Source organism: Centropristis striata, chromosome 8, assembly GCF_030273125.1.
Source record: "Centropristis striata isolate RG_2023a ecotype Rhode Island chromosome 8, C.striata_1.0, whole genome shotgun sequence".
Lineage (NCBI taxonomy): Eukaryota > Metazoa > Chordata > Actinopteri > Perciformes > Serranidae > Centropristis > Centropristis striata.
The window spans coordinates 38,043,826-38,070,046 of record NC_081524.1 but is presented as its reverse complement, the minus strand read 5'-3'; the positions used below and the strand labels follow the sequence as shown (position 1 = coordinate 38,070,046).

Below are 26,221 nucleotides of genomic sequence, written 5' to 3'. Positions count from 1 at the left end.
CCCAAGGTTGAGAATAGCTGTTCTAGAGTACAGCTGTCTTTATTGTCTGTTATTTACATTTACCACCTCATAAGCTGTAGACCAGGCCCATTACTCTGTCAGTAGAAACTGTCTGTCGTTCATTTTGGCGACCATATAACGTCATATAACATTACTGGTGAGGGTACAGGTTAAAAAATATCTGCATCAGAACAGTTTTATTGTCTGCAAAGTGAAAAGAGAGGCCAAATAGATCTGCAGTCTCCAGTGACTGTGTGACATAAACTGGTCTTGTATCTTGACGCGGATATTTGTGTGTTGGGAAATAAAACTTAAAATATGATTTACAATGGCACACGGCGAAAATGAGACATTATTAACCTTCAGTCTCACTTTTAATCCATTTAAACGTTGAATTCATTTGTTGATGTTGCACAGACTTGAGTGGACCGATGTGAAATACAATCACACTAAAGTTCCATTCAGTTGAAATATGTAGATATTAATGTGTTGTGATTTATGGGCGCAATGAAAGGCTGAAAATCTAATTGTGAAATCCCCTCTTAAAACACCCAACATAATAATTGACCCACAAAATACCCATTTGTATATTAATTACTCACCCTGTGTTACTTTGAATTTTTAAAGAAAACTATATTTTTTTCTCGTCTGCTTCAAGTGAATGAAGAATCCAAAAAAAGGGAGTAAATCTTTGATGATTAACAACTGCAAATCTAGAAAACAGTAAAACTGCAAAACACTCTAATCAAAGTGTTATATATCCAGTCATACACATTTTTGCAAAAATTTTATTATAATTACACTACTGGTCAAAAGTTTTAGAACACACCAACTTTTCCAGAATTTAATTGAAAATGATGCAGTTTAATGTCTCAGTGTACTCTGAAATGAATGCACATTTGCAACATTTAAAATTCTTTATTGAGCATGATAGTGTTTTGAAAGTAAAAAAAAGATTCAAAATCACGTTTTATGTTGGACTAAAGGACTAAAAAAAGACACAAAATGACTAAAAAAAGACACAAAATGACTTACAAAGACATGAAAAGAATTCAAAAATGGACAAAATAGCCCAAGACTCCATAGAGTTAAGTTGTTAACCCATTTCTTGTTCCCTGAAAAAGGCCTACTTGTATAATTCTGAAATGTACATTGTTTTTCAGTTTTTGTTAACCTTACCTTTTTTTATTTACCTCTGGCAGTTCACCACTTACCTTTGTACCCTTTCAAGCTGTTCATTTGACTTGAACTGCTTGAATTTCAATAAAAAACTGGAAAAATTGGGGTGTTCTAAAACTTTTGACCGGTAGTGTAAATAAAACACTTCTTTGAGGACTTCTGATGTGTAAACAGAGCTTGCACAGGTGCGGTTCGTATCCTTGCAAGTCCGGATGAGAAGCACACCTGTGCAAGCACGAGACAGTTTATGCCAAAGTGGTTTAAATATTAAGGGTTTTTTTGTTCGTTTTTTGCAAAATTGATGTATTAAGTTGTGAGTTTGAAAACAGATGTTTCATATAGTTTTGCTTATTTTAAACCTAGCCCCCATTATCAATTACATCAATCCATTGATGATGAATTACTTTCTCCATTGGATTCGTGTGTATTTTAAGAATTTTTTCCCTTTTCTTCATTGTAAGTCACAAAAACACACCCTTAGAGAGAAGAAATAAGTCACTATCACAAACTGATAACCTTCATTGACAAAAACATTTTAAGTATTTTAATAAATGGTCACTGCAGAGTAGGGGTGTCACAATTTCAATTATAAATAAAAAAACCAAAATTTTAATTATGAAAATCCAAAAGAGGATCTGTGATTAGTTGGGTTCATACAAAAAAATTAACATGGCAAATTAATAATAAAATAATAAATAAAAACAATTAATATGGCAAAATAACACTGTGTAGCTTATCTTTGAAAAGAATAATTTGAAAATGTGGTAACACTTTCAGTGAGACCCATGTCTATATTACATTATAAACATACTTTTAATTCATTATAATCTGCTTATAGCAACATAATAGAAGTTATAAGCTCAGACATATTTATAATGCATTATAACAAGAATAATATCACATTATGAAGCATTATAAACAGACTTTAGAGCATTATTAGGGTTAGAATTACCCTTAGAACATGATAATGCATTATAACAGTGATTATAATGCCAATATAATATATTATGTTTTATAACAAAGGCTTTCAGAAAAATGTCTGTAATTTTAGGTAAAACCGTAAATTATTGATATACAAATGGTAATTTTGCCAATGAAGTGTTCCTTTGCAATTGACACATCACTGAATTTAAATCACAAAATATTTTACTTTGAAAATCTGTCCTTATCTTTGAAAATTAATTTCAAGTTTTGCTATTAAAAACCCTTTTATTCAGATGGTTTTCCCATTGAGCATGTTTCAGTGCAATGACTTTAGGGCCATTTTAACTTCCAGCAGTGGGCACTTTCAGATCTCTAACCTGTAATAAATAAAAAGGAAAATTTGAAGTTACTGTTTAACACTTTATTTTCTTAAATACAACAGAATATTAGTACATCAGTCACACATATTTTTTTTAGAGGCAGAAGACATTCTGGTCCCTCTCACCCTGCTTTCATAAAGGGATAAAGGGAAACCTTGGGTGGCATCAGAGGCTACGTTTACACACAAATTCACTTATCCAGTGAAGAGTGCTGGCCATATTCCAGTTTATATCTCCGTGAGGTTTAATTGGCATGCAGCTCAGATCATCTGTGACAGACTATCCATGTTGCACAAACAATCTGTTTAGCAAAAAAATCACTTGTCACTTTCCAGCTGCTCGCTTCCTGATTAAACAAATCCAGGTTACCTCCAACACATGGGAAAGAAATTACAATCCCAGTAGGAATATTTTTGCTTCTTTCGCCAGTCAGGACAATAAACTTGTGTGACAGGCTTCATTTGCCAATTGGATATCATCAGCCTGTGACAAAAACGTTCAAAATGAAGCATTAAACGGAATAAAAAACAAATCAGCCCCTTTAGTCAGGCGGCTTAGCTAAATAAAGGGGACACGCTGGACAAAAGCACTACATTTTTTCCATGTGCTCTCTATCACCATAGGTTTCAATTTTTGGTAGGAGCCACTTCATCAAGATGGCCGATCCGAGATGGCACCCATATAAAGTCTATGAGAACCAATACATCTTCCAAGCCACTCAGAAGGTCAATCTTGGTGTCAAAATCTACATTTTCTGGGTCCAGGAATCATTTAAAGCTGTTGAGAATACCACTAGATGATTATTTGATCAAATAGATGTATTCATTTTCACCCAGACTGGTAGGCAACTCGCTTCAAGTGCTGCAGCAGAGAATCCTGAGCTGAAAATGTTTGGAATCTAATAATTATGTAAATACATGGCCAAAATGAACATATCTATTTGATCATCTAGTGATATTCTCAGTAGCTTTAAATGATTCCTTGACCCAGAAAATGTATATTTTGACACCAAGATTGACCTTCTAAGTGGCTTAGAAGATATACTGGTTCTCATAGATTTTATATGGCTGCCATCTCCGATCTGCAATCTTGATGAATTGGCTCCTACCAAAAATTGAAACCTATAGTGATAGAGAGAATGTGGAAAAAATGTGGTGCTTTTGTCCGACGTGTCCCCTTTCTTCCCAAATCTGGTCCTAAACCGCCGGACTACTTGCTCCTCCAGGTTACTTGGAGTTATGACACTTCCAAGATTCAACACAAAACCGGAATAACCAGATTCACAGCAGATACCTCCATGCATGTAAACATAGCCAGTGTTGTCAGCTACAGTATATACAGTGTTGATTTCAGGCAGTGCATGATGAGACCAGGTCAGTAATGCCAAAGTGAACAGTTAGAAGGTTTATTCTGCCCGGCAACGTGTTCGCAGTCAGGTCAAGACATCATTTAAATCTGACAGTCTGTCTCTGAATTCTCTCAGTAGTACCATCACTGAAGCAATAACAGATTCATTGGCACATTAAACACCATCATGAACAGAGTGCTATAATGAATATTGATCATTTCTGACATTTAAAAGATTTCATGAGGTAAAAAATCTAAGCAACATTATCAGTGAGCAGTGTCTGCCGGATATTTTCTATAATGGAAGTCATCAAACTAAGAGAGGGGAAAAATGGGGATTGGGACTCTTGTGTGGAACAGTGAAATGATGAATTCATAAGCATTTAAAGTCTGATAGGCAGCAGGACACTGAACACAAAACAGATGCATCAAAACAGGAATGCGCTGAATTTCACCAGAGAGAAGATGCATTCAGGTCTGAATGCTATTAGGTGGAGAGAAAATGAGGCGCAAATGACTTTGGGAGAGAAATACAGCTTATTTACAGGGTAGGAAAGAAGTGCAAGGCTAAGCTTTCATAGACATTCACACACTTAATATATCCACAGTATATACCAAAAGACATGCATAGAGGCACGTACATATTCATCATACAAAAAGAAAACATACCAAAAGCAGAACAACAGTCAGACGCGGCTTTTGTGACTCAAATCTGATCAACCGACAACGAAAACAATGAGCGCAAAAGCTTTGACATCATGGGAAAATGTGAAAAGGCAAAAGCTGAAGTTCCAGCCCTTTGAATAAAAAAGATTAAACATTGTCACAACAACAAAGAGACATCAGTTATCTTCCATCCATCTCTTAACCAATACTGAGTGCCAGCCTCATTTTCAACAGAATGTTATCACCCAAAAGAAAGAAAATCTTGTCTTTTTAATAAGAGGTACAATATTTGGTTTTCAAATTGGGTTCTTGACTTTCCCAGAATATGTTCAGACATTAGTGTGGCACAGTGTCAGCGCCTTGATAAATTAAAAAAAAAACTAATCCCTGCTTTGATCCCGAAAGAGAGGAGCAGAATCAAAAGAAATTATGAATATTAGGACCAGCAATTTATATTGGATTGGAATTGGTATGTGACTGAAATATACAAAGTGTTATGGGACTGTAAATTGTAAAAAAAAAAAAAAAAAATGCTCGCATGATTTGAAATGCTACAATTTGAGTCAGTCAGTCAGATTCTTTATGAAATATAATTTGGTAAAAGGCATCTTAATTAAGAAACTAGTTTTCTGCTCACCTTGACAGAAAATGTGAATTTGTGTCCGGAAGTGAAGTAAAACCACATTCTGTTAGACTAAAAACAGACTGAGAAGTCTTTGCAGTGTTTAAATACTACAAACAAACGGTAAGATTCCCTTTTCTTCATTGTAAGTCACAAAAACACACCCTTAATCACTTCTTTTTTTTTTTTTTTTTAGCTTTCTGTAGTTTGGCAGATCACACAGAGAAGAAATAAGTCACTATCACAAACTGATAACCTTCATTGACAAAAACATTTTAAGTATTTTAATAAATGGTCACTGCAGAGTAGGGGTGTCACAATTTCAATTATAAATTAAAAAAAACAAAATTTTAATTATGAAAATCCAAAAGAGGATGTGTGATTAGTTAGGTTCATACAAAAAACAATTAATATGGCAAAATAACACTGTGTAGCTTATCTTTGAAAAGAATAATTTGAAAATGTGGTAAAACTTTCAATGAGACCCATGTCTATATTACATTATAAACATACTTTTAATGCATTATAATCTGCTTATAGCAATATATAATAGAAATTATAAGCTCAGATATATTTATAATGCATTATAACAATAATAATATCACATTATGAAGCATTATAAACAGACTTTAGAGCATTATTAGGGTTAGAATTACCCTTAGAACATGATAATGCATTAAAACAGTGATTATAATGCCAATATAATATATGTTTTATAACAAAGGCTTTCAGAAAAATGTCTGTAAGTGACCAGCAGTTATAAAGCATTATAATCCTTCACCATATAAGTCATTATAAAATTATTTATACTATGGTGTAATAAGCCTATAACTAGGGCTGGGCGATATATATCGATATAAAAAAAATATTGATTTTTTTTAATATGATATGGAATTAGACCATATTGCATATACAATATGGTTAAAAAAATGTATTTCTTTATATATAAAAATGCTGCCCTTACTAGGGTTTGCCATATTTGGTTCTCTTTTCTCATATAAATATATTTATTTCAGAAAAAGATTGGCCTATTTTATTTCATAGGCTATTTTTATTTAAGAAATGTTTTTATTTAAATGCGCACTTTATGGAGCTTTGATTTTTTTTAAAGGAACTCCTGTTATACAGTATTTATGCTCACTTAAATAAACGTTTTGAATAAAACTACTTGTCATATTTGGCTTTGACTTTGGCTGAACATTTGCGATTAAAAAAAAAAAATCGGGATATATATCTTATATCGATATACAGCCTAAATATATTGGGATATGACTTATTGATCGCCCAGCCCTTCTTAAAAACCATCATTATTAAGTGTTATAAGCTGCTTATGATGTATTATAAGTATGTTTGTAATGCATTATAGACATACGTGTCATAGAAAGCGTTAACGGAAATGTAAATGATGGTTGTCAGATGATGAATCAAGACTCAATAGATCAGGGGTGTCAAACTCCGGCCCGCGGGCCAAATTTGGCCCGCAGTGTAATTTTATTTGGCCCGCGAGGCAATACCAAATTATTATATTATTATTGTAAATTAATGACATTGATGTGTTTTTTATTTGAAATTTGATTTTGCATGTCTGCACTATTTAGTTATATATTGTATGTTTATAAGCGTTGCTGGTTCCATATTTAATGTTAAAGCAAAACATGTTTGGTATATATTAAAAGGTTTATTTGTTCAATGTTGGCCCGCGGTTTTATTCAAGTTTTAAATTTTGGCCCATTGTGTATTTGAGTTTGACACCCCTGCAATAGATGGTTTAGCCTTCAACGGTGAAAGAGAAAGTTTAAATCAATCGATTAAAACGTTAAAATCAAATAACGTTTTGGGTGAAAAATGACACCCCCACTACAGAGTAAAATAAGTTAACTTTTTTTTTCTTTCTCAATTTCATCTTTCCTACTCCGTCTTCTCCTGCAGGGAGGAACGGACACGATTGCGCACATAAAAAGCCGTGAGGGCGCTGCAGCAGGCGGTGAAGATGAAGAGCGCCACGGCGTCGTGCGCCAGGTCGCCGTGGAGACGCTCGTAGAAGGGACGGCGCTCTGTGAAGTCTGTTTTCAGCGCTTCGATCTGCATCAGGGTGCACACCACCACGAATATGTGAAAGATCTGGTGGCCCTGCCCGATGAAGTCACACTTCCCTGGGAAGAAGCTCTCCGGGTGGGGGCAGCAAAAGAAATAGGCGCTGATGAGGAAAAAGACCACGTGGTAGAAATGGTACGTCACAACTGGGTCGTCGCAGCCCTCCCGGTAGCAGCTGTAGATGCGGTGGACCACAGGGCTTATGTCTAAACAGTAAGCCAAGGCCGAGGGCACCACCTGGCACAGCTTGATGGCCCATTTCGGCAGCTCGGGGCTCGCGTATTTGCCGTAGCAGCATCCGAAGCAGGTGAGCCAGGCCAGGAACGCCGCGGCGGGTAAAAAGAGCCCTTGCACTTTAGTGTGCCACTCTTTCTCTATGGCGTAGTAGTAGTGCGCCAGGGCGCTGCCGTACTGGTAAACCGCCACGCCCACGTAGTCGAGGAAGTAGAAGCTGTAGTAGGAAAGCTCAGATTTGGCGGAGAGGAGGTGAGCGAGCGCGCTGAAGGAGAGGTAGGTGAAGGCCGCCAGGAGCACGATGAACAGCGGCTGAGCGTGAGGGTCTCGCAAAAAGTCCACCGTCTCCGAGATCTCCTGCCACTTCACCAGGATGATGAGGGCGGCCAGCAGGTGGGTCCACACGTTGAGGGTCTCGTTGTGCCTTTGGAAGAGCGTGAGGAAGTAGTAGCGCCAGCTCTGGTCCGTCTGCCGGTAGCCGGAGTGGATGTGGCGCTCGCGGAACACGCGGGGAACGTCGGACAGCTTCACGGTGCAAGGCAGCGTGGGGAAGGCCGACTCCAGCAGCTGAGGGATCTGACGCAGCTGCTGCGCGTTGATAAACAGGCGACCGATCTGCTCCATCACCACCGTCGCCATGGCAAACTGAGGGGGGGGCCAGAGGGGAGGGCGGGGAGAAGGAGCGGAAAGTCAGTTAGTCAATATTTGTCTGGCTTTGAGTTATTGTCAGCTGCAGTATGTGTTCAGTCAACACTGCTACCGTTTGTTTCGTCAATGGACAGAAAAAATGAATCAACAAAGTCAATTAGCAAGAAAAAATGTCAAAGATTGTGTGGTGATGTTTGAACATGATGTTTTCAGCCTCTCCAATAGGGAGAGGGTCTGCTATTATTTGTTTTATATCACATTAAAGTGAATATCTTTGGGTTTTGGAGTCACAAGACAAGATATAATAATAATAATAATAATAATAATAATACATTCAATTTATATAGCGCTTTTAAAAGTACTCAAAGTCGCTTAACATGACAGGAAATTAGACACACACAAACACAAAATACAGAAGAAAACAACTAAACAGAGATGAGAGATTATGAGTTCAGGTATTGTAAGCTATTTTGAAAAGGTGGGTTTTGAGGTGGGTATTTAAAGACATCTTGGCTTAATCAATTCATCTAGAAAATGATCTGCAGCTTAATCGAAATTGAAAATAATCATAGTGATCAAAAGGTTATCAGATCACAGCAATAATCTTTAGTTTATTGACAAATAAAAGATAGATGAGATTTTTATTAACACTTTCCTTAAAGCTGCAATAACTGATTTTTATTTTGGTGGGACAAGCTGAAAAACAACAATGACTGGTTTAGGGTTGTGATGACATGTCAGCCCCCAGGCTGTCTGCAAGATCAACACTTCTTAATCCTGATGCTGAAAAAGACCTGAGGGCTGAAACATAATTTAGATAAACAGGAAATGCATATGAAGAAAGTGTGTGTGCAAAACTTTTTTTCCTGCATTTACTTCACCTCCATCGATCAGCACCTCACTACATATTTATATGGCTAACAGTTACCACATTGAGCAGCCACAGAGCAATATTAACAGTCATCAGAAATAGTATTTCTGGCCATCTGACAAACCTAACTCTGAAAATAGATTCTGCATTCAGAATCTATTTTCCGTTTCCACATTTTGTTGACCGACTCTCTTCCGTTAGCTTGCCTTGCCTGCCAAAATTTGACGCTTACGGCTTGGCATCACGTAGATCAGAATATACCATTGTGTGAGGGGGTGAAAATTAGCTACTACTGTAAATAATTCACAACTGAGGTCAGTTTTAAATAGAATGCCTACCTTAATCATTACATGTGGATATTTTATAAATAAATACAGTACAGGCCAAAAGTTTGGACACACACCTTCTCATTCAATGTTTTTCCTTTATTTTCATGACTATTTACATTGTAAATTCATCAAAACTATTAATGAACACATGTGGAATTATGTACTTAATAAAAAGGGTGAAATAACTGAAAACATGTCTTATATTCTAGTAAGCAAAGGGTGGTTACTTTGAGGAATCTAAAATACAAGACATGTTTTCAGTTATTTCACACTTTTTTTGTTAAGTACATAATTCCGTATGTGTTCATTCATAGTTTTGATGCCTTCAGTGAGAATCTACAATGTAAATAGTCATGAAAATAAAGAAAAACGCATTGAATGAGAAGGTGTGTGTCCAAACTTTTGGCCTGTACTGTATATAATAAATGCAATTTAAAAAAAAAAACAGGCCATGTTTAGAGGGATTGTTTGGGATATTTAAGTGGGCCACTCCAATTGCTTTGGCGGGCCGGAAGTGGCCCGCGGGCCGTAGTTTGGGGACCCCTGCCTTAAAGCATAAGATATAATATAGACCCTGGTCTAAGTTAAGTGGAAATGCAATGATTTCCTCTAGAGGTTCCTGGTCCCTGGGGAAGGTTCCTATAGCGGAAAAGGCTAGTTTTTTTCATGCTAGTTGTTAACTGTGTCCGTGAACCGACTGGTGCTGGACAGGAAGTGAACAGCTGTTTATTTCTGAAAGTGGCTGCCTGCTGCGACTGGAATCAAGGTTGATGAGAGTGGAGTTATGGACCAGAAAACCAAAACAATAAGCCAGAGACTCAAAGGCTCCACAGAGATTAACTGCATCGATAATCCTGCGTGTTGGACACCGACAGCGACCCCGTGATTCACATTTTGGCCAGTTGTTAATACCAAAAATATTGATTAGTGCAGCTTTAAGTGTTTTCATTTGAATAAGTGAAACACTCTGATGTTTTTATGATCAATCATACATCATGGATTCCTCTGAAATTCGTGCTGGCTGGCGGTTGGTTTGGCCGACCATGTGATTGGTGTCTCTGAATGTCCCGAGCCTTTAATCTGCTGCACGACACCATGCATCATTCTGAAGGACTGTCACACACCAGAGGACCTCAGGTGCAATAAAACTCTGACCTTAGCTGCCCTTATAGTCATAAATTCTGCCATTGAGAGCTTCTTTGTCAATTCTCAGTATTTGTGGTTGCAAATGGGAATTTACTCCCAGTAAATGTTTCCTACAGCAGTAGTTCTCAACCTTTTTGAGTCGCGACCCCCAATTTAACATGCATGTTGTCCGCGACCCCCGCTCACTGAACAGAATCTCACATGCACAGTTCGGATCACCCAAAAAAGAAACAAAATGACCAAAAAAGACACAAATTGACCACAAAATTATAAAAAAGACACAAAATGACCTAAAAAGAAACAAAATGACTAAAAAAAAGACACAATATGACTAAAAAAATAAATAAAATGACCAAAAAAGGAAACAAAATGACCAAAAGACACAAATTGACCACAAAATTATCAAAAAAAAAACCCAAAATGACCAAAAAAGACACAAAATGACCAAAAAAAAGACACAAACCGACCAGAAAATACACAAAATGACCAAAAAAGCCACACAATGACCAGAAAAGACACAAAATGACCAAAAAAAAAGACACAAAATGACCAAAAAAAGACACAAAATGACCAAAAAAAAGACACAAAATGACCAAAAAAAAAAGACACAAAATGACCAAAAAAAACACAAAAAGACCAAAAAACACAAAATGACCAAAAAAAGACATTAAATTACCAAAAACACATTAACACATGAACACTTTAACACAGTGGAGACAGAGCTGACTTCCAAAATGATTTGGCGACCCCCAGAAATCATCTCGCGACCCCAATTGGGGTCCCGACCCCAAGGTTGAGAATAGCTGTCCTACAGCATGTATGTCGAGGAGGTGTTAGCAGGATTTGAGAATAGTTTTAAGACAATGGTGGGGTATCAAAAAAAAAAAAACTTCAGAAGTCAGTTTTTGGCTAATCCACATTTAGACAGCCTAATATTAAAGAAGACAGATGATAAAAGGCCTAAATTTGGCTTTCAAAGCCAACAGTTGCAAAATTATCATAGCCCTTGAAAATTATTCAGACCTGTCGACCTGTTTAATAAGAAAACAATCCATTTTTTATTTAACTTAAACACATTGCTTGAGTAGAGTTTAAATAGGGTTGAAAAAAGGTCAGATTTTTTTTAATTTAAAGGTAAAGTTAAGCACTAAACTTTGGGGAATTTTGCATAATTTGATATCAAAATCTTACCATTTCATAGTGAATTTATTTGGGACATACACAAAAAAATGCTAAACTATGTCTTGAGGTTTTGCCTACTTAATTTAATTGTAACTGCACTGCATTCAGCATTCTTCCATCACATGATGAGGCCATTTGCCAGGATCTCATTAAATGGGTGTCAGGTAAAATAACAAGTCTCTGCATGCACAAATCACACTACTGCCACCAAAGGACTTCATGTTTGAATAGAGGTTTTGGTTGTATTTGCCTACTGGAGTGAATATATCTAATAGAACCTGGTCTCACAGGAATCCGTGAAATAGCCACGGATTTGCTTAACTCAAAATCCTTGGAATAGCCACGGAATCATTCAAATTTCCATGAAACTGACACGGATTTCACTACAATGCAAGTTAATATTTGTTCCTATTGGTTTGTTCCAAGTCACGTGACTTTCAAGGTCCCGGCGGTCAGAACAAAAAACATGGCGGACAGTTTTTTACTGAAAAAAATCCATATTTTGACTTAGTTTCTGCATAAAAATGGATTTTGATCACATTTGTAGCGAGAAATATATGTTTTATTTTCTAAATATTCACTCAGTGAATGTACATTATCACTTTGTATGTTGGAATAGCCACGGGATATGACTGTCATTAACTTGCATTGTAGCGAAATCCGTGTCAGTTTCACGGAAATTTGAGTGATTCCGTGGCTATTCCACGGATTCCTGTGAGACCAGGTTGATCTAATATGTTGTATTATATTTTAGTTAACCAGCAGGTAGTAGCCTAAAGCAGCACAGTTTATAACGTAATGCCTTTGGCTGGTTTCTCTTTATTCCTGTTATTTGCCTGTAAATTCCCCATACATTTCATTCTCATGAAAAGTTTCCATCTTGAATATCCCTATAATATTACCACATTATGTGTTTAACAAATCCAGCTAAACTAGTTCTTGTACTCATCCTAGAGCAAATAAATGGCGAAAATATGACTTACAGTCCCTATAATGTGCTGCAACAATCATAGATCTTCTGTTGGCTGCATTAAAAAAATAAAAATAACATTTAGTAATCTGAACTATGCATATGCACTGATTTTATCTTATCTTTTTTTGCCTGTCTCTTTAATCCAAAAGGGCGTCCTCCACATATACAGGGCCCAGGGTTAAAAATCAGTACATATCATTGGCATGATGTGCCAGATCTTTCTGTGTTCGTGCATTTTGTTGAGAGCAGAGACAGCAGCCTCTCAGAGAGCAGGCTGTGTGGGATGAACACAGGCCGGAGGTTCAGGAGGAAAGGCGTGGAGTGATGAATGGGAAGAGCTTACGTAACATAACCCCATCCGACGTCCACACCCTGCGTTTCCAGCAAGGGTTGCAATCCTTTCAAATATTTATAGGTAAAGAAAAAATGCTCGATTACAAGAAGGCAGGTTGGCTCAAATTGTATACATTAAACCCAGGCCTATATGGGCCTGTTGCAGTGAATTCCCACATGCAAAATCTGCACCTGGTGGACCACATTTTAAATGTGAGATCCAGCGTTTGAAATAAATTTGCATCCACCCTTCCTCCGAGCCTCGAGGCTTGCTCCAGCTTCCCCGCGTGCACCTGTGCTGCGTGCCGTTTGGTGATGAATTAAGAAAAATGCCGCTGCACGTTCATGAAAACTGAGTGGCGTTTGAGGCGCATCTGAGCGTATTTCACGCTATGTCACTTTAACGTTTTACCGGAAAAAAAAAAAAAAATACGCGGATGTTCGAAATTAAATGAATCCCACGAATAAAATAAACGTACCTGTAGATGGTAGAATCAATCCAAAGCCTTGAGTTTAGCAGTCGATGAATGGTTTGGAGAATATTATAGATAACATTGTTTGAAAGGGTGAACGGAGAGATGGTGACCGTGACGGGAGCAGCGCCTGGCGGCTCTCACCGCGCAGCTGCTGGGAGGATGCAGCTAGTTTGACGGGCGGCTGTTCCAGCCAATCAGAAGACGCGAAGCTGCTCTTTCCCGCCGCCGCGCACATCGTGTTGACCAATGAGAGCTGCCGCCTGGCCGAGCAGCCCGCCCACTCTCTACTGGAATTCTTCCACTGCCAGATGAATGTATGGCACCTCACTGAGGCATTTCTGCCTGATAAAGTTGTCTCATAGTTGACCTCACATTTATACAACACCTTTGTGTTAGTAGTCATGCTATATTAGGGATGGGCAACTTAATTGCTGCAGGGGGCCACAATTTTTCATCAACACTACCACAGGGCCACATATAGGACCGTGCACTTAACCGGATGTGATGAAACTGCAATTTTAAACATGTTTACAGTGCAGTAACTTAACATATTTCAAGCTCAAATGCATGTTTAACAGTATAAATAGGAATACAAAAGGTTTGAAACAAATAAAAAATAACCACTTACTGTGATTTCTTTTATTTTCAGTGCAAGAACAGCAAACCAACATTAATTGCAATGTTGCAATGCAAGTAATATTGTGCATTTTTACACTGCACTTTTAAGATTTCATGCTCAAATGCATGTAGTTGTACTGAGGGCCACTTCAAGTGAGGGTGCGGGCTTTATGCGGCCCCCAGGCCTCCAGTTGCCCATCCCTGTACTATAGTGATAATAGCCTTATTTTTAACTCATGATGGGTCACTATGATATATATTTTAATGTCTTATTGCCTTATTTCTCTACAATATTCACACATACATTTGCTTTATATACTGCTTTTTCTTATGGGTATACAGGTATTATTATTATTATTATTATGGACCATCTGTTGGTGGAAGAAGTAAACTACTAGAAGACGAAAAAAGTAGAAATAGCAAATTACTCCATAAGAAGTAAAGGCCTGAATTCAAAATGGTAGGCTACTCATCAATGGTGGTGGACTCAGGGGACGTGACCGTCCCCCTTGGTGCCCCCATGTTTGTAAAAAATGATGGAAAAGTGCCCATTGGATGTCCTCGTGGTAAATAAAACTTGATTAAGTGCAGACAGGTCTTGACTCAGAGGTTGTTTGTACAGGCAGCAAAAGACAACTCATATTTACGTTGTAGACTGTCATCTGCCGCCCTTTAGTAGCCGTAATAACAATGAATAACGGCGATCACGAGTTTAACTTTTAGAAATAGGGAACAAATACATATTTGGAATAAGTCATACTGTAAAGAAAGGCTTGTAAAAACAGTGGAAATATTTAATCAAATTAAGGAGATGAACTAAATGGTCCCCTCCCCAACACTAACACTCACATTCACACACACACAGATTCATGAACACGCATACATGCACCACCCCTTATTTTCTCATTAGTCTATTTTAATATATCTTAGTTTTTTTTTTTGTTTGTTTTTTGTGTCGTTAGTTTGTTGTTTATTCCTTTTCTTGGAGATCCTCATTTGGGGAATACCAGTTTGCCTTGTATATATGTTTGTCTGTTTACCCTATGTTTTGTTATTTACTTTGTGAATATATACCTTGAAAAAAAAGGGGGAAAAATGCAAGGTACAATATTGTAAAGAAAACGAAATGACTGATTATGTTTGTGAACGTAAGAAGCCTTGCAATAAAGTATTTTTTAAAAAAAAGTTTGACATTATATAATATCATATTTTCTGTTTTTATCACTAATAATTGTAGATACTCTGTACAGCACTGTGTAGATTAGTAAAACTGCATCATATCATATAAGCATATTGCACATTTTATTATAAAATAACTAATAGGCCTAAATATAAATGTCAAATAAAAGTAGTGGAGCATAAATATAATTTGTCTCTCTGAGATGTATTGGAGTAGAAGTGTAAATTAGCATAAACCTTGGCACTAACTTGGATGTAAAGACTGTAGATTATTAATTGGACAGTGACTTTTAATACATTTAAAGTTTAAATACTCTCATTAAGGTAAGACAGTCCTCAAGGGTGGAATATTACATAATGTATGTTCTGAATCTGGATGAGATTTTTCTGTCAGTGTTTTGGCTTCTAAACTGACATCCAAATGACTGTGATGACCGGACTGGATCTCATTTGGTTGTCAAAACAGGCTTGCTTCACTTGTGTGTGGTTAAATCAGTTTATGGCCAGTGCCTTCCCTTGTGTGGCGTTCAGTGACAGAGTTGCCTTTGTTAGACTCAGTGTTTCTGAAAGATCTGCATTGTTTCCTGATTCAAACCGTCCTGCAGTCTATATTTCCAACAGAGATGGATCAATGTGTGTCTAACATAACACTGAATATGATTTCTGCTCCCTGGTATTTATCTCCTCTAGGATGAGCTGTGACCTATGTCAACAGAAGTTTCAGAGCATGATTCACATTATGATATAGAGCAGTAGTTCTCAACCTTTTTGAGTCGCGACCCCCAATTTAACATGCATGTTGTCCACGACCCCCACTCACTGAACAGAATCTCACATGCACAGTTCGGATCACCCAAAAAAAGGAAACAAAATGACCAAAAAATACACAAAATGATCAGAAAAGACAAAAAATGACCAATAATGGAAACAAAATGACCAAAAAAGACACAAATTTACCACAAAATGATAAAAAAAAGACACAAAATGACCTAAAAAGAAAAAAAAATGACCAATAAAAGACATTAAGTGACCAAAAACACATTAACACATAATGACCAAAAAAGACAAAAATTGACCACAAAATGACCAAAAAAAAGACACAAAATGACCCAAAAATACACAAAATGACCAGAAAAGACAAAAAATGACCAAAAAAGGAAACAAAATGACCAAAAAAGACACAAATTTACCACAAAATGATTAGAAAAAGACACAAAATGACCTAAAAAGAAAAAAAATGACAAAAAAAAGACATTAAGTGACCAAAACACATTAACACATAAAAAAGACAAAAATTGACCACAAAATGACCAAAAAAAGACACAAAATGATAAAAAAAAAAGACACAAAATTATCTAAAAAGACACAAAATTACCTAAAAAGAAACAAAATGACCAAAAGATACAAAATGACCAAAAAAAGACACAAAATGACAAAAAAAAAAAAAAACACAAAATGACCAAAAAAAGACATTAAGTGACCAAAAACACATAAACACATGAACACTTTAACACAGTGGAGACAGAGCTGACTTCCAAAATGATTTGGCGACCCCCAGAAATCATCTCGCGACCCCAATTGGGGTCCCGACCCCAAGGTTGAGAATAGCTGATATAGAGCAGATAAAATTGATGCTGATAATGCATGAGTGCAGCCATGGAAATTCATGATCACGAGCAAGATTCCACAACTCCAGCACAGGCCGAGGCTAAGCAAGGGGTTCTGGAGCCCGGCCAGCCATTGTCCCGTGTTGTCGGTGGAGGAAGACAAGGAGCTTTCTGGGCTGAGAAGTCCAGCAGTTTCTTCCCCACACATGACAAAGACGGGATTGTAAAGCACTGTGTGTATAGCGATTAAGACTCAGTCCAAACACAGCCAACTATGTGTAGATTCATACATGATATGCTTCTGCAAACAATATTATAATGTGAGTGCATGTTGATTGCCACAAAACATGAAAATGTACACTACCGGTCAAAAGTTTTAGAACACCCCAATTTTTCCAGTTTTTTATTGAAATTCAAGCAGTTCAAGTCAAATGAACAGCTTGAAAGGGTACAAAGGTAAGTGGTGAACTGCCAGAGGTAAATAAAAAAAGGTAAGCTTAACCAAAACTGAAAGATAATGTACATTTCAGAATTATACAAGAAGGCCTTTTTCAGGGAACAAGAAATGGGTTAACAACTTAACTCTATGGAGTCTTAAGTCTCGGGCTATTTTGTCCATTTTTGAATTCTTTTCATGTCTTTGTAAGTCATTTTGTGTCTTTTTTGGTCATTTTGTGTCTTTTTTAAGTCATTTTGTGTCTTTTGGTGTCTTTTTTTGTCATTTTGTGTCTTTTTTTGGTCATTTTGTGTCTTTTTTTTTGTCCTTTAGTCCAACATAAAATGTGATTTTGAATTTTTTTTTAAACTTTCAAAACACTATCATGCTCAATAAAGAATTTTAAATGTTGCAAATGTGCAATAATTTCAGAGTACACTGAGACATTAAACTGCATCATTTTCAATTAAATTCTGGAAAAGTTGGTGTGTTCTAAAACTTTTGACCAGTAGTGTATCTATTTCAGGCATCATTTCTCAAAAAAGCAAAGTTTCTATTTAAGCATCATAAGAACTTTCGGTAACGCTTTATAATAAGGTCCTTAATAACCATTCATTAACAAGTAATAAGGCATTTTTCTCGCTTTAGATCTGGTAGTTGCAAAAAGCATAGTTAACTTATAGTTAACTTATAATAGATGAGCAATAAAGTATATTTTAATATCAATAAGCAAACAAAATAAGATTAATAAAGGCATGGCAAAGACACAATGGGTGGGTCATGGGTGTTTGTAATGCCATTATTAACACTTATATAAGCTTATAAACACACAATAATGTTAATAAGCATCTTGTAAGGACTTACAAGGGCCTTATTACTTGTTAATTAATAATTATTACAAGGACCTTAATATAAAGTGTTACCAAACTTTCTTTTCTTTTATTATTGATGTAAGTTAAAGAAAAAGGTTTATCCATGTACAAATATATAGTTCAATAATCAATTTATTTCCAATGATGCAGTATAAAACTTTAATATCTCTAGAGGTTAACCACTCCAAATCTTCAAATTAAATCACACTTAAAAGCAACTATAATACAGTATACAATGTAATGTAATTTTGTCTCTTCACATAATAAAAAACATTCCTGATTTCCAGTTTACCCAACATGTTATTGAAATTAAACAAACAGGTTTAGGAGCATTTAGAGAAACCGCTGAGCACACACACACATCTGCTCTGTTCTCAACATTGAACAGATGCCACTTGGCACTAAGTGACATTTTCATCGTGTGGCAGGCGAGACACTGACTGCAAGTCTGTGCAAGATCCAAGCAAGTGTAAACACACCCAAAAGACAACATTTCTGCTCATGTGGCAGGCAGGTGTTACCTGAAAATAACTGGTCCATGCCCTGCAAGAAAGCCAACTTGTATTTTTTGGCCTAAAACAGTGATTTAAGTTGGTAAAACTTGGAAATATAAATTATTGACATTTAGGGCAATAATGTAAGTTAGCACAACAAAGGAAGCCAGTTGTCTGCTCAAAAACAAGTGTGTGAGTTGTTGTTACTTATATCTTTAAGTTGGGGTTCACAACAAGGGACAATAGTTCTGCTAACTCTTATTTCTTTGTTGTGAAATGCGGGAAAGCGGTGAAATTCGGTCATTAGCGAAAGCTAGCGGCTAACTGATGCTAGCGGCTCACTAATGCTAGCGACTAACTGATGCTAGCGGCTAACTGATGCTAGCGGCTAACTGCCGCGGCGCTGCTTGTTACAGCTACAAGAGTATCCATTAGCGTATCAATGCTAACTCAAAATTGTGGTCGCAACATTAGCTGACATTTCATAGCAGCGTTACAATCGTGCCAATTCAGCACATTGCAGAAGTTAGCAGAAGTAAGGATTAAAAGTTATTACAATGTAAAATTATAAGTTAGTACAGTTGAGTTGACAAAAATCTGAATTCAGAGTTGAGCAAACTCAAAAACAAAACTCAAAATATTTAGTTTAATTGTCCAACTTAAAATTTTATCGAAGTTTGTTGCCTTGAAATTTTGAGTTCACCCAACTTTTCTTTTTTTGCAGTGTGGCCTTCGTAGTTATACCATATTCATACAGTATTTAATTTGCAAAATGTCATGTCTTCTAAATCCCCACAGACTAATAATTTTATGTAGTTAACACATGCAACAAATTAGTGTTGCTAGGTGGCTAGAAAAGAAGAAGTCAAGAGTTTGTGGCACCATGTTGTCTGGGCCTCCAAAGCCATGTTCTCTGCAAGAATATGTGACAATGTAATTACTGTGCCGACTTGTAACAGTCAGTACTGGGCCCATGTAGCTGCTTATGCATGATGATATCACTGCTTACACATGACAGAGCCACAGTTTTGTCCATTAACATGTCCAAGAGGAATAAGCATGTAAAAACAATAGATTGATGGATTCACACTGAGAAACAAGTAATCTAGTGTGTAATTATTAACATAAGATATGACAGTGGTTCTTAACCTTTTGGGCGCCCAACCCCGTGAATTGACACACTGTTGACTTGTGACCAATCATCATTGGTTTCATATACATTTAACAGTAAACTATCAAGTGATATTTCCTCTGTTTTATTTAAATAACTTTGAGATTTTTACATTCTTTAGAGATAGAATTATTCAGTAATTCACAAGAAACACAAGATGTTTTGTTTGTTACATCAGTTATGATACTACTTGTCCTGTACATAGACTATTCTGTACATATAATTATTAATATATTGTATTATCTTCTAAATAATGCACTGATTCCTTAAAGTCTTGCTCCAAATTAAGGCTGAGTTCAACTGTTTATGGCAAACATGCAATGCCTTACATTTGAAAAGTTGCCTACAAAACAACAAAACATCCACAATAAATCAAACTATCTCATATATATAAATCATGTTCAGAGGCTACTTGTGTTGTGAATTAGCGTAAAGGAAACGTTGTGTAATCTCTGTGATGCAAAAAAAAGATTGGTGTTTCTGTGTATTGCGTCTGATCATATCTATATAAATACAGAACAGGAAGTCAGCAAGCTGAGATAATTTCAAGCACATACACTACCGGTCAAAAGTTTTAGAACAGCCCAATTTTTCCAGTTTTTTATTAAAAATTCAAGCAGTTCAAGTCAAATGAACAGCTTGAAAGGGTACAAAGGTAAGTGGTGAACTGCCAGAGGTAAATAAAAAAAGGTAAGCTTAACCAAAACTGAAAAATAATGTACATTTCAGAATTATACAAGTAGGCCTTTTTCAGGGAACAAGAAATGGGTTAACAACTTAACTTTAGTCATCTTGTGTCTTTTTTAGTCCTTTAGTCCAACATAAAATGTGATTTTGAATCTTTTTTTTACTTTCAAAACACTATCATGCTCAATAATTTTAAATGTTGCAAATGTGCATTAATTTCAGAGTACACTGAGACATTAAACTGCATCATTTTCAATTAAATTCTGGAAAAGTTGGTGTGTTCTAAAACTTTTGACCAGTAGTGTACCTGGTAAATGTCTAAACTTAAAAATACCCACCTGTACTGAATATAGGTTATGGTCTAAATGTGCTTTGAGTTGAGTTCACTTTTTTATTCTTAAATCAAATGTCTCATTTGTAGGGTTTATATATGCCTGAAGAGCTAAGACGATGCAGTAGGAAAAGTAAGATTAATGTAAAAATTAATTTTATGGAACTCATTTTCCTTCTTCTCTCCTTCTTTAATCTTGTGACCTCTGCTTTCATCAATAACACAGCTAATATTACCTGACTGCCACTAGATGTCAGCAGTGTTATGGTATTACACATTATATGTCACATGACTACTGTATCAGCCTCTTTGATTCCAGTTATGTCAATTTTTCATTTAAATTTCAATGTTCATAAAAAAAACATGTGTTCAAACAATCACAATAGAAAAAAATACATTTTGGATATAAACTTTAATGCTTGAACCCAGTACAGTATTATCAAAAGCACAGAACTCTATAAGCTGCATTTTAATAGCATAGGGAGCAGTTTATTACCATGTAATGCCTCTTAATGAAAAAATATAATTTGTACCACAAAAACTAGTCTAATCAGCTGCCAATAGGAAATCTACAAGTGAAGAAAAGGTCAGACTATATCAAAGCCCAATCTAACATTGTGTAACCAACTTTCATTCAACAGCATAACTAACACAACAAAAAATACAGCGGAAGTGTCAGTTAAAAAAAAAATAAAGCTTATCTTTGGAAATGTAAAAACTGTTTACCAGATCAAACACAAATTAATTTTCCACTTCTTTCATTGCCTCCTTGTTCTTCCTGACTTCTTCAAGCTTCTTGTCCTGCAAGTGTTTGAAAGCAGAAGCATCACAACACTGTAGTTTTTATTATTTCAGCACTAAACATAGAGACAGGTTGATTTGCAATTAGGAGTTTACCTTCTCCTTGAACTTCTCATTGAGAGCTGCCATCTGTGCAGTGCGGTTCTCTTTGTTTGCCTCCATCTTTTGATTGAGTTTCTCTTGCACCATCTTGCTGAATTTGCAGTCTTCTTCGATGGCCTTCTGGATGACCTCCTTCTCGTGCTCACGTTTCTCAGCCAACTGTTTCAGCACTTCAGCCTGTTGGCTCTAGAAGAAATTACAAAAAACGAAAATCTCTAATAAATACTGAATCTTAATGCCATGTGCTAGTCTTTACAGCTCAGCTAGTGGTATTCAAAGTGGCAGTTTCCTCACATCTGTTAGCGATTTGTTACTACCTTGCGTCTCTCTTCTGCAGCTTCCAGTTTCTTCTTAATCTCATCCAGTGATGTTTCCTTTTTCCTAAGAGGGGACAATGGAAATTCACCCTTGGCATCTGGGGTCGAGGGGCTCAGGATGACCTCAAATGCGTGACCGGAAGCACGCTTGTTCAGCTCCCTCACTTGGATGTCTGCAAATATGAGGTCAGAGGTCAAGGTCACAACACAAAAGTTTAGCCACATACCAATATTAATCCTTTTTACTTGCTGAATGACAGTAAAGTGATTACATATATTGATCTTTTGATTGAACCCTTTGATTAACTATATCTGCACTTCTCTGCCCTCCCTGTTGTCTGACTGAACCGTCCTCTTACTGCCTGTTTAGGGGTCACTGCTTTTCAGATATGTCAGAGGGGAACAATAACCCTGTGTGGCAGCATTTTGTCTTTCCAATGAAGGGGAAATGAAAACAAGATGTGAAATAACAAAGATGTTTTTAAAGGAACAGTTCACCCAAAAATCTAAGTTTCTCCTCTTACCTGTAGTTGCTACATTTTTATTTTATTTTGGAAACTTGACAGCGATGTCTCCTTCCAAATATTATGACCCGGTTACTCAAGAAAATCCACAGACCTTGTCGTGAGACGTTCCATGTAGGAACTATTTCTTTCTTCTAATATAGAAGAATATTATAGAAGAAAATAAAAGAAGGCAGACATCCCCACAGCTGATATTTTCAACACTCTGCAGCTCACACCAAAACAATAAAGATTGATAAATAACACACAGGTTAGAGAACAAAATCCGATTTTTGATTTTGCAGTGAACTGTCCCCTTACTTATTGTTTCTGCGCTGCTTTCCTGATCACTTTTGAAACTCACTGTAGCGACCACATCAAAGGACTCCAGTGACTTGCATAGAGTTAAATAATGTGTTTGAGTCACGGTTTCAGATGTTTTAAAGGCATAGAAACTTTGATTTGCACTACTTTCTGGTGAGAAGCTTAACTGATTTAACAGTTAAATTGTGACATTTATCTGTTTTAGTACTTACATTGGAATTGATGTCTAAATAGTTTTTTCTCAGACCACTTATCTACATAACAATTTGCATAGCTTACACCTACCTTCCAGGCTTGCCATGTCAGCAGAAATGTTGCCTCTTTGATACCACTGTAAGATATGAAAAGAAATATTAGCAAGCAAAACATGTCTAATTTGCAAAGTAGGTACATTTTTAATTTCAGTTTGGTCATCTGTGTACATACACATATGAAAATATACTGCCTTTTGCACAGTGGTGGAAGAAGTATTCAGATCCTTTACTTAAGTAAAAGTACTAATAAAACACTATGAAATTACTCCACTACAAGTAAAAGTCCTGCATTCAAAACTTACCTAAGTAAAAGTACAAAAGTATCAGCATCAAAATGTACTTAAAGTATCAAAAGTAAAAGTACTTGTTATGCCGAATGGACCCACTCAGATTGTTTTTTATATTCTAAATATCTTATTACATTATTTGTATTGATGATTTTATGTAAGCAGGGTTTTAATTTTGTAAAGATATGGCTCATTTAAATACTTAATATACTGTTATAAGATTTGATAAAATAAAAAAAGTCTAATCACCTTAAATTGATCATATGTTTTATGTTGAATCTTGACCTGAAAAGTAACTAAAGCTGTCAGCTAAATGTAGTGGAGTAAAAAGTACAATATTTGCCTCAAAATGTAGTGAAGTAGAAGTATAAATTTACAGAAAATAGAAACACTCAAGTAAAGTACAAGTACCTCAAAATTGTACTTAAGTACAGTACTTGAGTAAATGTACTTAGTTACTTTCCACCACTGCTTTTGCAGCAGCAATGCAGGATAGCTCAAGTTTTGATAGATAATCAGTCAAGCATGCGAGCATGCCTTTAAAAAAAGGTTGTTTTTTTTAAGTTTGGGTCCTAATTGAATCAAAACACACATTATTTTAGTTATATAAAGACTAGAAGTGGACAACCTCATTCCTCAATGAATGCTTATGTTGTTTAATTTGCTGATGCATGGATGCAATAAGTAATCTTCTCAGCATAACAAATACCCAGCAGTAGGTGCTGTATAATTAATATAATTGAACATTATAGTGTTTGTTATAACGTCACAAAATCTAACAGTTACAACATAACATGTCTTGACATGCAGAACAAGTTCTCCACCTCACCTGAGCTAAAAATGCAATATAATAAGTGATAGTCACACTATGAAAGGGTAATCACGAGTGGGGTAAGGGGTGGTGGTTCTGGGTGCACACATGCATTTACACAATGTGTTGTTGCAAAAATGGCGGGGGGAGGGGCAGTAAAAATGCTGTACAGGACCTCAGTGAACACACACTAAAAACAAAGAAAATAAAACGTGACTTGAATATCATAATAAAAAGCAAGACTACAAACGTTGCTAACTCAGCCAAAAAAGAAGTAGAAGAAGAAGAAGAACAAGAAGAAGAACAAGCTAGAAGTATAAATTAACGTTACAGGATTACATTATGTAATAATGTTAAAACAATAACGTTAAATATAGTTAGCCAGACTTGGTATAAGTGAGTTAATTCGGTTTATAATGTTGGAATATTTTATACCCACGATACAGCGTTTTAATGGATTATTTACTTTTTTTTTGTATTTTACAGTAACGTTGCGTTTACTGAACCGCCATAACAATAAAGCGCGCTACCTAACGTGACTTAACTGACTTCTGTGATGCTGAACTGACTTTATAATGCTGCAAAAGGTTTCAAAGTTGACCTTTAACTCGACCAACTCTTTGTTTGAGTGGACTGAAAGCCTGGGGAAACATTTGCATAAGCGCATTGTTCTCACCGTCAAGTGCCTCCGCTTGAAAAGCTGCAGACTTTCTTCTTCTTCTTCTTCTTCTCTTCTTCTGTGTTCTCAGTCAGACCGCCAACATCTGCACCTTCGCGCAAAAACCTCCTGACCCCAACCGTCACAAGAGCTCTGCACGCTGATTGGTCCAAATCCACCAATCACAGGAGGTGCTGAAACTGAACGCGCCAGGAACTACAAGCCAAAATAAGAGTCACACAAAGCTGGCAGCAGGATCTCGTGGCAGTGAGAGCAAAACAAACCTGACTGACAGCGTTTACCTGACGTTATGTAACCAATTAAATCATCCACATTAGTCAGACATGTGATTACAGATATGCATGTTACATTGAAAAGAACCTGACTGGCAAATATTAGTGGAAATTGAACAGTGAAGTGGTCTTCTTACACTGTGTGTCAGAGCTGCATGTTAACATGTTTTCCTTAACCCATAAGAACCCAGACCCAGTTGTCCATAAAGGAAATTATGGGGGATATATCACAGACCAAGTGGACCACATAAAACACATTTATGATGGGTTTTTTTTGGGTAATTTTGTGTCATTTTTTTTAGTAATTTTGTGTCTTTTTTTAAGCATTTTAGTTTTTTTCTGTCATTTTGTGTCTTTTTTTAAAGTAATTTTGTGTCTTTTTAAAGTAATTTAGTCCCGGGTTTTTGGTCAATTTGTGTCTTTTTTTGTAATTTTGTGTCTTTTTTGTGTCTTTTTTAAGTAATTAAGTCATTTTGTGTCTTTTTTTTTTTTTCTTTTTTGTAATTTTGGTCATTTTGAGTTTGAGACCCCTAATCTAGAAGATTTAAAGTGTTTGTTACATGGGTGTCACCATGGGTTCTTATGGGTTAAACCTCTGAAGTCCTGGAGATTTTGGTTCAAATTTGTCAACTTCCTATGCATTAATTTCTGTCCGTGTTTAGCATCTTTCAGTCTGTCCTTACATCACATGCATGGTTCTTTTCTTTCCACAAACACTTGGCTATTTTTTCAAATTATAGTAAAGTATAAAGCTGCCAGGAACCCAAAATACAAACAAAAGACACAGGTTTTATTGAAAATGTACTTTTTTTTTTTTTTTTAACTATTTATACACAAAAAACAGCAGAAAAAATAATAAATAAATACAACTATAAAACAGTCTATTTGCATGTAAATTAAAAATAGTAATAGTTTTCATTGTAGAAAGAAAATTCACCTTTTAAAAATGGTCTAGACACATAAATGACACTTTCAATTGGCTTTCTCAGCTTGTCTGTTATATAAATAAAGTTATTACTGTAAGTTATTACTGTAAATATAAATAATATGTAAATAAGCTGACATATGCTTC

General features: G+C 36.1%; 2 protein-coding genes across 2 annotated transcripts; both read right to left on the bottom strand.

The window, feature by feature from the left end:
* Window positions 1–3,696: 3,696 nt before the first annotated feature.
* Window positions 3,697–13,561, bottom strand: paqr7b (progestin and adipoQ receptor family member VII, b). The gene is made up of 2 exons (XM_059339544.1): window positions 13,408–13,561; window positions 3,697–8,091 (listed from the first exon to the last, which is right to left on the bottom strand). Exon 2 carries the CDS (start codon window positions 8,083–8,085, stop codon window positions 7,027–7,029), a length of 1,059 nt encoding a protein of 352 aa, XP_059195527.1. The 5' UTR covers window positions 8,086–8,091; window positions 13,408–13,561; the 3' UTR covers window positions 3,697–7,026.
* A 7,631-nt stretch (window positions 13,562–21,192) lies between these two features.
* On the bottom strand, window positions 21,193–24,989 carry stmn1b (stathmin 1b). Its single transcript, XM_059339179.1, has 5 exons — window positions 24,875–24,989; window positions 23,132–23,177; window positions 22,020–22,192; window positions 21,697–21,888; window positions 21,193–21,600 (listed from the first exon to the last, which is right to left on the bottom strand). Exons 2-5 carry the CDS (start codon window positions 23,145–23,147, stop codon window positions 21,541–21,543), a joined length of 441 nt encoding a protein of 146 aa, XP_059195162.1. The 5' UTR covers window positions 23,148–23,177; window positions 24,875–24,989; the 3' UTR covers window positions 21,193–21,540.
* Between the last annotated feature and the right edge of the window lie 1,232 nt (window positions 24,990–26,221).